This window comes from Chiloscyllium punctatum, chromosome 46 (genome assembly GCF_047496795.1).
Source record: "Chiloscyllium punctatum isolate Juve2018m chromosome 46, sChiPun1.3, whole genome shotgun sequence".
NCBI lineage: Eukaryota > Metazoa > Chordata > Chondrichthyes > Orectolobiformes > Hemiscylliidae > Chiloscyllium > Chiloscyllium punctatum.
The window spans coordinates 50,577,002-50,591,457 of NC_092784.1; the positions used below are offsets into that span (position 1 = coordinate 50,577,002).

At 44.3% G+C, this 14,456-nt stretch overlaps 1 protein-coding gene across 1 annotated transcript in view; it reads right to left on the minus strand.

The window, feature by feature from the left end:
• Positions 1–14,456, minus strand: part of xab2 (XPA binding protein 2) — a 48,988-nt gene that overhangs the window by 700 nt on the left and 33,832 nt on the right. Inside the window, exons 13-18 of the mRNA XM_072564209.1 lie at positions 13,787–13,949; positions 10,744–10,934; positions 10,123–10,245; positions 8,575–8,746; positions 6,370–6,496; positions 1,885–1,994 (exon numbers count right to left, since the gene is read on the minus strand). Coding sequence (XP_072420310.1) covers positions 1,885–1,994; positions 6,370–6,496; positions 8,575–8,746; positions 10,123–10,245; positions 10,744–10,934; positions 13,787–13,949 — 886 coding nt within the window. The remainder of the gene's footprint in view (positions 1–1,884; positions 1,995–6,369; positions 6,497–8,574; positions 8,747–10,122; positions 10,246–10,743; positions 10,935–13,786; positions 13,950–14,456) is intronic.

A 14,456-nucleotide genomic window follows, 5' to 3' on the forward strand; every position in this document is an offset into this window, starting at 1 on the left:
GGGAATGTGTCTGTCTGGGTTACTTTTCAGAGTGGTGAATAGATTAGATTAGATTCCCTTCAGTGTGGAAACAGGCCCTTCGGCCCAACAAGTCCACACTGACCCTCCAAAGAGTAACCCACTCAGACCCATTTCCCTCTGACTAACACTATGGGCAATTTAGCATGGCCAATTCACCTGACCTGCACATTTTTGGACTGTGGGGGGGAAACCCACACAGGCGTGAGGAAAATGTGCAAACTCCACACAGACAGTCACCCGAGGCTGGAATTTAACCTGGGACCCTGGTGCTGTGAGGCACCAGTGCTAACCACTGGGCCACTGTGCTGCCCCTTGTTGGGCCTATTTCCACACTGTAGAGATTCCAAATTGGATTCTAGGTTATAGTAGAGGTGTTTCAATAACCATGATATCAACTCTAATCTAAAATAAACAGAGAGGTTTACTTGAAAGGAAACACTTGAACATATTTACTTGCTAATTTAGAGTGTCTTGCGGTGCGGTGAGCAGCCCCCACATCTCTGAGCCACAGTCTCCATGACTCAACTGCCAAGATAGGTTCATTACTTTCAACTCCATACACTGTTACAGCAGATGATGCACCTCAAAGATGTCCTCTAACCCTCCCTGAAAAAATCTAATATCCCCACTGAGAACCCCTTGCCCAAGACTGCCCAAACTAAAGAAGAAGCAACCAAGAAGAAGCCAATCACCTGGAGCGCCTCCTTCAGGCCGGGATCAAGGCCAGGTGTAAATACTGGATGGTGTGGGTGAAAATCCGAACTTCTCCCCCATCCACGAACATCTTCAAACATCATTTGCGGGAGGGTGTGAGAGATGGAGCACTGTCCTGTTCAGTCACCTCGGAACCGCAGTGGACTAAAGTCATCCTCAATGCTGAGGGACTGCTAGAGACAGGACGGCTTTGGTCCACCCAGTTTGCGATCCTGAGGTGACTGACTAGTCCAATGCTCAGTCTATACAGGTTCAGTCCCAATACACGCCCAATGGCAGCTGGTGAGACAGGACAGATCGCAGGCCATCATGTGATGGAAAGAATGTTTCTATTAACGCTCCAGGCTACAACGTGCAGGCAATAGTGCATGCTGTCATAGCGACTGTAGCTTCCTAAGTGAACTGTAACACTTCACCACCAACAGTCTAGCAACTCACCAAACTAGTTGTTTCACCTCCACGTGACAGTCTGTACTGGGAGCATTACTGGACCATTCAGCACAGAAAGGTCTATCCACATAACACTGCCAGCTGGAATCACTGGATACCCTAAGACACACATGTCAACTAAAGTGGCTACGTTATCACCTCAATGCAATCAGTGAACACTACAGAAACCAGCAATCAAAGCAGGAAACTCACTTTGCAGTCTGTCTCAGAGTAACATTACTAAAGCTCTATGTAATTTCTTTTTGTTTGAAGGTTATGCATGGAGACCTCCTATTTAAATCGTGTGCACACATTATTGCATATAGTAGCGCACATCCGCTCACTTAAGATCCACCACCACTATTCCAGCCAGGGAAACAGGCCCAACAAGGGGCAGCACAGTGGTCCAGTGGTTAGCACTGGTGCCTCACAGCACCAGGGTCCCAGGCTGCACTTCCACATGATGCTGAAATAAAACACTTCAAAATGACCTGGGTGTTGGTGTTAAGCACTGATCACCAACTAGTTCTACAGTTAGGGAAAGCAAGTGAAAGGCAACAGATAGATTTCGAGACAGCTTTGGGAGTTACTTAGGTAGTTGCAAAGAAGGAAAGGGCTTAGAACGTTTGATAGAGGTTTTAACAGAGGTGCTTTGAATGTGTAAGTGCAGTTTTAGTCAGGTTGCACTCCCGTGGGATTACTGTCGGAATCTTCACATACCGTCAGGTTCTTCATCACCTTCCTCGTCATCGTCGTCATCGTCAATGTCAATCTCATCAGGATTGGCTTGTTTGGTAAGTTCAGCCAGCTCACTGCGAGACGCATCGCTCCTGTAATGGACAGCAGGAAAACTCAAAACTCTGCAAACAGTAATACCAAAGAACCCAAACAGGCTTCTGTAGCTAAAAACAAAGTTGCAATCTGGCAAAAGCACCCATGAATGAAATTTGATGCCACAGGTCCGCAGATTTGTACTGGGGGCCAATTCCATTTGGCTATTGGTTGCAGTCCCAGATAACATCTCACAAGGGAAATTAATCGAAAATGTTCTTTTAAAAAAAATCTATTTCCTCTCACTATTCGAAACCTGTTCATTACCATTCACAGCTGGAAATAAGGACTAGCAACATAGCAGCAGGAATAGGTGATTCAGCTTGTTGAGCTTGCTCTACTACATTAGGTTCTATCTCACTGCTATATTCCTGTGGTATCCCCACATCCCTTGTCTTCATCAGAAATGGACAGCTATCAATCTCTGTTGCACAATGACTGAGCTTCTAGACTCTCCTGGGGTAGAAAGTTCCAAAGACTCAGGACTTTGAATGAAGAAATTCAACCTCATCTCAGTCCTAAACAGCTTGCCTCTTATTGTGAAACTGTCTCACATGATTCTGAATCCCTGACCCATGGAACCATCCTTCCTGCCTCTCAAGATCTCCTCTCGTTTGTCTAAACTCGCGACACTACAGACTGCATCTCCTCAATTTCGCCTCACATGACAGGAACCTCCAAGGCAAGTATCGCCTTCCTAAAGCAATGGGACCAAAAACTGCCCACAACACCTCGTGTGGTCTCCCCAAAGTTCCATATGAATAAAGCTAAATCTTTGTTCCTATACCCAAATCACCTTGCAATTAGGCCAATGGCCATCTCCTTTTCTAATTGCTGCAAGCTAACTTTCAGTGACTTCTGAAGTGACATCAACACTTCCCAATCTCTCGCCATGTGAGAAACATTCTGAATAAGGTGGATAATCTCACACTTGGCCATTTCTTGCTCCATGTGCTTTGTTCTTGCCCATTCACTCTGCTCGTCCAAATCCCCAGGAATTCTCTTTGCATTGTGCTCACACAACACACAAGTTTCCAGCTAGGTGCGTCATTTGTTACTTCGGAAAATTTACCCTAGGTCTCCACATCCATATCATTGTCATCGATTGTGAACAGCTCGGGTCCAATCCCTTGCATTACCCAACTGGGCACTGCCTGTCAACTTCTCAATGACCCTATTTATTCCTATTTCCTGCTTTCCTCCTGCAATCCTCAATCCATGCCAACATATTACCCCTGAACCTGGTGTTCTAATTCTGTTCACTGACCTTCTCAGTGGACCCCGAATGGAAAGTGTTCTGAAAATCCAAATACGCTACATCTTCTGTTTTAACACATGTATGGTACAGTGGAAGCAAGTGCGCCACATTTCCAGCCCAATCACATTCCTAAATTGTCAATGTTATTCAACTATTTAACACATATTGCTCGACTGCAGAATAATATCTAATGTTGGATACCCGTGGATATCAATTCACTTTAATGGACAGGTCCCTGCAGCTGTGCACAGAAAGATCTCTCTCACATAACACACAATGTGTTAGTTTCAACTCAACAAAATAAGCAACAGCCATTCTCTAGTTAACCTCTCAGGACAATATCATGGCCAACCAGAGTTGACGTGCCTGGTTTAACACTTAAACAAAGTTTAGCAGTTAACTGTTAGTCATCATTAACTGGAACAATGGCCGTGGTAATGCTGCTATCAGTACTCTTCCCCTCAGACAGAATAAATGTTGTTTATTTCTTCTGAATTGTCCTGAAGATGCAAGGCAAAGGATGTCTTTTCAGCAACACGCAAATTCTTTAAACATTAGCTACCCCACGTCTACTGCCATACTGTATCGTTCCAATGCATTAAAACTAATCGGCCTTCTTTTGTTTCGATGTATGAATTGTTCTGAGGGGTTACTCCATTTAAACTTAATGAAGGGTTTTACTATGGCAATTTGTCCTCAAGGTTCTCTTACAATAATATTAATTTGCCTTTTTTCATAGCATATGCGAGGTATAAATACATACTTCCTATATGGTTCATCAACATTCTTCTCTATAAAACTACCCTGTATATATTCCAGGAATTCTCCCTCCATAACAGTGGTAGCGTTTGGCCAGAAACTGAATTAGACTTGCTGTATGAATACTGTGGCGCCATAACAGCAGGTTTGGAACTCTGCAGTCAGTAACACATCTCTGGTCTCCGCAGAACAGGTCTACAAAGCACGAGTCAGGACACTGCACCCATTAATGACTGACAGACAGAATATTCTCCACTTACTTGGATAATCATAACTCAAGAAGTATGCACCCAGAACAATACATCCAGTTCAAAACAGTGCATTTAATTGGGATGTTGCTCATCACTTTCAACTTGCACACCCTCCACCACAGAAGCACACAGCTTCCATTGTGCATCAACTACACGATGCACTGCTGTAAATAATCAAGGCCTCTTCAACAGCACCTTCCAAATCAGTGAACTCTTGTCACGTTGAAGACCAAGGGTATTTCATCCTTCTTCACCCCCGGCCCCCAGCGCCCCCCCCCCCCACACCTGTACAGCTGAGCCACCTGCAGTGTCACAAACATGGCTCATGATTCATTCCTCTGAGGAATGATACCACTCACCAGCATCTGGAGAGAGAGAGACTCGGGGACTCCTGCACTAGCTGCATGCTACTCCCAGAATGTCTGGTGGTCATCTAGCCCACCCCACTGCCTCACCCCCTCCCCCCCCCCCCCCACCCCCCATCCACATGCTTGTAATCTGCAGTGTGACCAGCTCCTCAAACATACAACCACGTCGCTCTCCGCCCCGTGGATGTGCTACAGTGATTCCAGCTGCTAACAGAGTTCCGAAACTCTCACAGCGAGCTGGTGATCACTCATCTAGCCCACATGAATCATGAATCACTCACCACTCAATGCTACAAGACAGGTATTTAATATGGCTACGTTGCCCTGCCATGACTTAAGCTTCCTTTGGACTATAAACTGGTCACTAGTAAGTAGAAAAACAACTTATTTGTTTATTCATGGAATGTGGGCGTTGCTGACTGGACATTTATTACCCATCTATAGTTGCCCATGAGAAGAGGGTGGTGAGCTGCCTTCTTGAACTGCTGCCGTCTACATGCTGTAGGCGGACTCTCAATACTCTTGGGGAGGGAATTCCAGGATTTTGACCCAGTGACACTGAAGGAACGGCAATGTATTTCCAAGTCAGGATGGGGAGTGGCTTGGAGGGGAACTCGAAGGTGGTGGTGCTCCCATGTATCTGCTCCCTTTGTTCTTCCGGTTGGAAATGGTCATTGATTTGGAATGTGTTGTCTTAGAAACCTTGGTAAATACAGGGCATCTTGTAGATGGTACACAATGCTGCTACTGAGTAATGGCGGTCAAAGGACTGAATTATTGTGGTGCCAATCAAGTAGGGTGCTGGATAGTGCCAAGCTTCTTGGGTGTTATAGTAGCTTCACTCATCCAGGCAAGTGGGAGTGTTCCATCATACTGCTAACTTATGCCTTGTAGGGAGTCAGGAGTGAGTTACTCACTGCAGGATTCCTAGCCTCTGACCTGTTCTTGTAGTCACAATATTTACATGGTAACCCCGGGATATTGATATTGGATGATGATCCCATTGGACTTCAAATGGCGATGGTTGATTCTGTCTCACTGGAGATGATCATTGCAAGAGGTGCAAATGTTACTGAGTGTTATTCACCAATCCACTCCTCCTGTGCCTAAAAGGCTGATACTGAGGAGAAAAGTGTGTTGATGAAACATAATTCATTAGTAGTAGAGAATCTATACACAAGTTGCAAAGAGAACATTTCAGTGAATTCTTACCAAGCAATCAACTTCGAGTTTTATTGCAACCTCTTTCTTTCCCCTCCTTTTCAAACTCAATTCCTAACAGCAAACTGTGGCTCCTCTTCAACCCCTAAATAAACTACTTACTATTGTAAATGTCATTTTTGATTTTATTTTTCCATCTGCTAGTTGTTTCAACTGGATCTCTTCCCTGACCGCACCAAATTCCCATACTCCACAAATCTCCGTGCACTCACTCTGTCTCCAACTGTACTCAGTGTTAAGCTGCTGGTTTTGTGTTACAGACCGAGATGAACTCAATGTTTAGGAGGACATGGAGGAGCATAGGAAGAAAGGCTAGGTGGTGAGAAGGTAGCACAAAGGTTACATATTGGGTCAAATCCCAGGACCCTCTATTAAGTCACTAAGGTTACTGGCAGGGGTAATGTGCCCATGGAAGCTTATGCCATCTGAAGTAGATTCCCGGATGCTCAGACTGAAAGACACTAAGATTAACATAAGTGACAGGATTCGTTTCCATTTTGCTGGAGACACAGCGTACCTGACAAACAGAATTTTGTCTTTGGGTTTGGGTTTTTCCCTCTCAGCTTCTTCCGCTAACTGTTGTGCTTTCTGCTCCAGCAGCTTCATGTCATCCATTCCACTTTGTCCAGGCGCAAGGTCAGAGACTGCAAAGTAAACGTGAGGAGAAAACGCTGAGTTTCCTGAAAACTCCATTCACATCTGTTGAACAATGCAGGATTTGAATATCACCTTTTACAGAAGCTTCTTACCTGGATACACTTCACTCAGTTATCAAGTAACTGACTTAGACTGAAAGTTCCCCTTTAAAAGAAAACTCGGGCTATTCCTCCTGTAAAGAGTTTATTTTGTCCTCCCAAACTTACTGCTGCTACCAGTAAAAAAAAACCAAACCATCACAAGGTACTACTTTAGTCCAGCAGTTTAGGGCACAGGGCTGGGAACACTGCCAGCATATTTTAGTTTATTAAGCATTCTATAAATGTATTAATTCACTCAGAGCCTGCTCCTAATGAGTCACAGCTTTCAAAATAGAAGGCCAGGCTCAGAAAACCTTGGGTAAAACTCTGTCCAGACAGTTTCCTCTCTGGCCAACATTTTCTGTTTACTCTTTCAATGGGAGGCGGGCATCATAGACAAGCCAGCATTTGGATACGAACCGCCAAGTGCCCATGAGCTGAATGGCTTGCTTGGTCACTTCGGAGACCCACGGCTGAGAGTCTGCAGTCACGTGGAGCTCAGCCCCCTGTAAGGAGGCTACAGCCCCTTCCCTCAAGGACATTAATGAACCGGATGGGTATCATCGTAGTCATCATTATGCAGATTAGCATTAATTTCCAGAGTTTTAACAATTTGAATTTGAATTCGATCTGCTGCCAGGGTGAAAGTTAAACCCCACGTCACTAGGGCATTAGACTTGGCCTTTGAATTACACATCCAATGATAATGTCACCATACCACCTTCTCACACAGAGTCTGCATGAAAAGAGTCCAACTTGACAAGACAGTGTTCGGTGAACAGTTTAGGGAAAAGGCCAAGGGCTTGCAGTGTAAGACATATCTCAGACATTGAAAGAAGAGATGAAAGGGAAACTGATGTCAAGATAAGATGATGTCAACATTACCAAAACCTGTAGACTACAGGAGGGAGGGAAGACTAAACAAGCTAAAAGGATGATTTTGCTGTTGTAATTTTCTGATAAGAATGAGTTGCAATAATAAGACAATGTGCACATTGTGGTACAGACTTGTTTCTTAAAGCAGTTTAATGGGATACAGTAGCAAAGTGCTTACATTGCTAGTCTAATCCAGAAGTCAGGGACGTGAGTTCATCTCTCACTTTTGCACAGGGGAATGTAGATTCAGTTAATGAAATAAATCTCAAACTAAAAGTTCCGTACTGAAAACAGTCACAGTCAACTTACTGTATTGTCAGAAAAACCCATTTTTAAGAAATGATCTTTATCACGTCTATTTGCCACTCCAAACCCAAAGTGAGTGACTCCTACCTGGCCTCTGAAACATATTAACAACCAAGTTGTATTTGGAGGAGAATTTGAAGAAAATTGGACCCTTTTATCTTTGAGGGGTGGTGCCTGGGAGATGCAAGTGATTGCAACCTGCATGCAATGGTAAATCTGGAAAGTGGCCAGTATGAGAAGGTCAGAAGCTGCAGCTACAAAGCAAGCCCAACAGAAAATCTGGGCTGGCAGCAATTGAAGCTGTGTGTGTGTGAGAGAAGTGAGCAACACATGGAACAGACTGTTCAACAGTGTTGCAGTAGAGGGAAAACACCAGCACTGTTATACAAAATGCACTGGAGGAGCTGGATCATCTGTAACTATCTTGGGAAGATTGAGACTAGACTACTGTTTTACGCCTAACCCTAACTGGAGACGGTAGTGGTTAGCTATCCTCTTGAATCTCTGTAACCCATGTGGTGTAGGGACACCCACAGTTCTGGGGGCTCCAGAATTTTAACCCAGAGATAGTGAAGGAACATTTCCAGGTGTGAGGTTTGGGAAGAACTTGCACGCGATGGTGTTTCAATGCATCTGGTGCCCTTGTCCCTCCAGGTGAGGGAGTTTGCAGGTTCGGAAGATGCTATCAAAGTGAAGCTGCCGCAGTGAATCAGCTGCTACGGTGTCAATGGTGGCCTGAGTGCATGCTTAATGATCGCTGCATTGGAAACTATCACTTGGCCACTTTGCAGCTAATTGCTTACCTGTGCCTGTGGCATTAGTGGAGGCTTTTAACATCTGCGATGACATAAAATTGACCTGGGTGTTGTATGTGGCCTGCACGCTACGTTTAATCCGCAACATTTCACGAATGGTGTCCTCGTTACCATGCCGGATCTCAAATTCCTTCCACGTCTGCCAGAATGATGGTGTTATCTGAAAATGATGAGAGTTAAATCAGAAATTTATTAAAAATCTATATCGACAGCAATAGGGACAGGGGATAAGATCAAATCCTGTTGTAGGTGAAAACTGTCTGGTGCATTGAAGAATAATTCCCAAGTGTAAAAAGAAAACAATTCTAAATAACTGATCTCTTATGCCCTCAATATATCACAGAATAGTAATACAGAATGAAAGCAGGATATTCAGCGGATCCTTTCTGTGCCAGCTGTCAGCAGGAGTAACTCACCGAGTGCCAATCCCTGCCTTCACTCCGTAGCCCTACAAACCTTTCCTTCTCGGGTAAGGAACCAATTTCCTTTTGAAAGCCATGGTTGTTCTTGCCTTCAGTGTAGTACCAAGCAGTGCACTTCAGGATCTGGCCACTTGTTGCATAAAGATGATATTCCTCTTGTGTTGCTTTTGCTACTTTTGCAGTAACCTTAGATCTGTGCCTCTAGTTCTCAATGCTTCCACCAACGAGAATGGTTTCACTTTACCTCCCAGTTTCGAACACCTTGATATCAAATATTCTCTCAACCTTCTCTTCTTAAGAACCGTCCCAGTTTCTTCACTCTATCAACAGTACTTAACATAGGCTCCTCATTTCTGGAACCACACAAATCTTTTCTGCACCCTTTCCAATGCCTTCACATTCTCCATACAGTGTGGAGAGTAAGAACTGAACGCAGTACTCCTCCCACACCCAACCCAATCGCGGTAAGTCACTGAGCAAAATCGAAGCAGAGAGGTCTAGTGGTGCAGACGGCATGTCCCTGCCTCTGGGCCAGAAGGGGTGGCATGGTGGTTCAGTGATTAGCACTGCTGCCTCACACTGCCAGGGCCTGGATTCAATTCCAGACTCAGGCTACTGTGTAGGTGGAGTTTGTTCATTCTCCCAGTGTCTGTGTGGGTTTCCTCCGGATATTCCGGTTTCCTCCCACAGTCCAAAGATGTGCAAGTTAGGTGGATTAGCTGTGGGAAATGCAGGGAAACGGGGTCTGGGTGGGATGCTATTCACAGGGTAAGTGTGGGCTTGATGGGCTGAATGGCCTGCTTCCACACTGTAAGGGATTCTATGATTGTGATTCCCATCCCAGAATCCAGGTGGTATATTCATAACGTGGGCTAAACAGGTGAATTATCAACCTGCAAGTTCTTCCAATGCAGCTAGGGCACATGGTAAGCGTGGGAGTTTCTCCTGGTCAGCGCAGCGCAAATTGAGCTGGTACTCCTCAAGCTACACACTAGCAACAATTCCACCGATGGAAACAGAGACAGGCATGGGTTTTTGCCAATCTCCTGCATCTCTGGGCACAGCAGGAATTCCTTAAGGAGCATGAAAGCAAAACGCCAGTCGAGGAACCCACCCGTGGATCACAGAGCTGCGAGCAGTAAGAGTAAATGGATCGGGCCCGATCAATTTCACCCAGTTTACATTCCATATCTGCGAACCGCAGGCACATATCCCGAGCGTGTTCATCTGGCAACACCTGCAAGGAAAAAGAAATGAATGCACCTACAGTACCAAAATCATGGACCGCCTTAGAAATACTCAGGGAATAGCACACTCTGTAACAGCCACCTAGGTCACAAACAGAATGCATAACCCATCACATTATCACTACAACACTGCTCAGCACACAGTTTAACACTCTTAGTGCTAGGCAATTAAGAGATTTGCTGCTGCTGGGAGAATCCACACAATAATTAGGATTAAGCACAGCGGTCATTCAAACCCTACAGTGATGGAAACCCGAGGCACAGTGCACTCTCTCAACAGCACACCCACGCAGCTGAAGTGCCTTCAATCATCCGCTCCTCGACATCGGAATAGTTTCAACCAGCACACTGCTGGTACCCTCCGAACTTCAGCAGAACAAGAAAGGACACTTGCTGAGCTGGGCAAGACATTCCGTACAATCCCTGGCTGAACATAAATCCACCTGCAACAGAACGAGGAGGAGATGTAAACTGATGCCCAGCAGTACCTCAATCGCCTTCTCGTAGATACCCCGCGTGTGGGTAACTCCGTATATTTCAGCCGCTCTTTTGATGTAGATGTTGTACATCTCGTACTGCTCCAAAGGCTCGACTGCCTTGGTTGCTCTTTCGTACACAGCCATGGCGTGGCGAGCTAAACCGTACTCCTCCTCCAGCTTGGCATACAGAAGGTAGATAGCTGCAGAGGATAAGATTATAGCTGAGTAACAATGACTGACGAATCACGGTATTGGTCCTCCTTGGCCCTCTCTCTTGCTCAAACAGCAGATACAGAAAACTAAATTCCTGGACTCCACAATTAATTAGAGTAACATAAATACCGACTGCATATAGGGAGGAACCACAGGTTAACATAAAAAGTTGCACAGGTCTCTGCTGTCATTTCTAGGTCTTTGGTGTTTTGTTAATCTGACATTATCAATACGACACAGTGCAACTTGTTGAATATTTGCAATATGTTTGCCTAAATAGGGTTATGTTTATTACATAAATAACAAGTATAAAAGCTTAAATCCCTCAGGAGAAGTAGTGGCATTGTGGTAATGTCATAGGATTAATAATTCACAATCCTAGGCAAACAATCTGGGGACATGGGTTCCGACAATCAGCAGTGTGATCATGTCCAGACAATCTGTTTTAGTGAACACGCAGCTGAAACGCGAGTGGGGAAAACCTCTCCAATCTACATTAAGGTTCAGTGATGCATTCCATGAATTTTGGAAGACAAGATAAAAAGTCCACTTGGATACTAATGACAAGGTACACATTTCTTACAGATTAATATACATAACAACAACTGGCTCAGATGGCTGGACAGCTGCTAACAGTGCGGGTCCAATTCCCACACTGGTTGAGGTCACCATGAAGATCCTACTTCCTGACCCTTGCCCCTCACCTGAAGTGTGGTGACTCCCTTTTTAAACTCACCAAGAGTCATCTCTCTCTAAAGAGAGAGCACCCCAATGGTCCTCTGGGTCTACGGTAACATATTCTTTACATTAGGAACCATCGATTAGCATGCAATGGTTGATTAAATTATAATTAGAACTGGACTGTGTAAACCCCAGCTACTGGTAAACTGAAGTCAGGATACTTAGACCAATCAATCCCACAGGTCCATCTGTTCACTGGGCAGGATTTTAGATACCCAATCATGTAACTTGAAAGGGTTCAGAAAAGATTTACAAGGATGTTGTCAGGTTTGGAGGGTTTGAGCTAAAGGGAGAGACTGAATAGGCTGGGGCTGTTTTCCCTGGAGTGTCGGAGGCTGAGGGATGACCTTATAGAGGTTTATAAAATCATGAGGCATATGGATAGAGTGAACAGTCAAGGTCTTTTCCCCAGGGTAGGGGAGCTCAAAACTAGAGGACATAGGTTTAGGGTGAGAGGGGAAAGGTTTAAAAGAGACCTAAGGGGCAACTTTTTCACGCAGAGGGTGGTGTGTGTATGGAACAAGCTGCCAGAGGAACTGGTGGAAACTGGTACAATTACAACTTTTATTAAAGGCACCTGGATGGGTACATGAATAGGAAGAGTTTGGAGGGATATGGGCCGGGTGCTGGCAAATGAGACTAGATGAATTTAGGATATCTGGTCGGCATGGACGAGTTGGACTGAAGGGTCTGTTTCTGTGCTGTACAGCTCTATGACTCAGTGTGGTCACATCAAAACTTTTGACTGCTTGATTGATGTAAAGCTCTGTGTTACCGTGAATGGATGTGCATATTTGAACTGTCAAATCACAAACAATCCAATCTAGGAAGTAGTATTTTGTCAGAATCTGAAAATCTGCTCATCCTTTGGAATGGGGTGAAAGTGTGAAGAGATACGACCCAGAGACACTAAAAACATGTAGGTGGACACGAGAAACTGAAGGGGAAAAAAAACCAAGAGAATGAAAAGTGAAAAACAGTGTGCACTATAACCTTGCCTAAATGCAAGTTTTTGTTCTTGAGAAAGCAAGCTGCTGTTATAATTTGGAGATTGTCTTGCAGTGCAGTGGGCAATATTTCTGCATCTGAGCCAGACATTCCAGGTTCCAGCCCCACCAGGACTTGATGGCCAAGTAAAGTGTGCTCATAATGTAACCAAATGTAAATACTTCCAGCACACACAAAAACTGGAGCTTTAGATGTAATGATCCATAGCTGCAGAATGCAGCCCGTATGTGAAAGTGGATGGTGCCACAGCATGGTTCCTGTACAATCGCAGAACAGACTAATTCTGATCCTACATATTGAATACAGATAAAATGAAGCACAAAGTTGGGACAAAGGGTGAGACTGGAGAATGGAGTCATCCTCTCAGACTTGAAGCATTTTTTCATATAGTACTGGAACATTTCCAAATAGGAGGAACAATAAGGCAATTGATTACCTACCAGAAGTGAAGTTCAAGGTTCAGAGATGCATACTGCAGCTCAGAAGCACATTTTAGAAGCCTTACTAGCCTCTAAAATACATGTCAGAATTCTTAAATCACGACTGGCTGCGTAGAACCAGAAATGATTCAAACTCACTGTACAGACTTACAATTGGAATGACTATCTTTAGTTAATTCAAATCCAAAACCAATCTACATTTATTTTTAAATACATGTAGTTTTTCTATAACATGATAGTTGTGTTCTTGTGTGACACTGCGCTATATAAAAATCATGCAATAAAATTAGTACTTAGTGTTGGCGATGCAATTGCATTGTAGCCAACATATGTTTTAAAAGTTCAAACATTAAAAACCGCACCCCCATTCATCAACTGCGTTACAGCCAATTCGCGTTAATGAAACGTACGTTCCATCGAAACGACCTGTACAAGCAAAGATGCTCACTCCAACGAAAAAGCATGTTGTCAGTTTTGATCAAAGCCATAAGAATGTGGTCACACCTAAAACATTTATCACAAAATGCAGCAAAACCTAAAACTAAAAACTAAATGACATTTTACTGAATTCCTAACGGCTGGCATCAATCACTGGAATTACTGACTGCAACCCTGAACGAGATTTAAAGCCCTGAGTTTTAAGTACTGACTTTTGGCAAATTTCGGCGGACACCCATCAAGAGCTTGTTCAAACAGGTCTCGAGCTCGTTCCAGTTTCTTCCCACCATACCGATCGATGAATTTGGTAAGGTAAGTGTTCCAAATGTCGAACACGTTGGGCCACTTAAATAGAGCAACCCCTCTCTCATAGGCCTGCAAAAAAAAAGCACACTTGGTTACGTTGGAGCAAGACAGCCTTTCACCTTTAGTTGATGAACTGCATCCCATTCAGCTGCACAAACTAGGCTCCCTGCCTGTTCCTTGTTCTGTGTTGAGGAACAGACCTTACTGGATGGGGCACTGTAACTGTTATTGCACTGGGTTCAACTGGAAGAACAGCCAGTCACTTTGTGCATGGCTGCGGCCCAATTACTATCAAATGTTATACCATCAACAAAGTCTGCATCCCCCGGAACAACAGGACTGCAATGCTACTACCATAGTTAAAGCCTAACAATACTCAAGAGTCACACTGTGCAGAAAAGGCCCTTCGGCCCATCGAGTCTGCACCAACATAATTATCACTCATGGCATGCTAATTCCAGTTTCCTGCACTTGCCCCGTACCCTCAAATCTTATGATTTTTCAAGTGTTATCCAAACAAGTTGTCATGTTTCCGGCCTCCTTTCCAGGTATCACATTCCAGATTCCCACCATCCG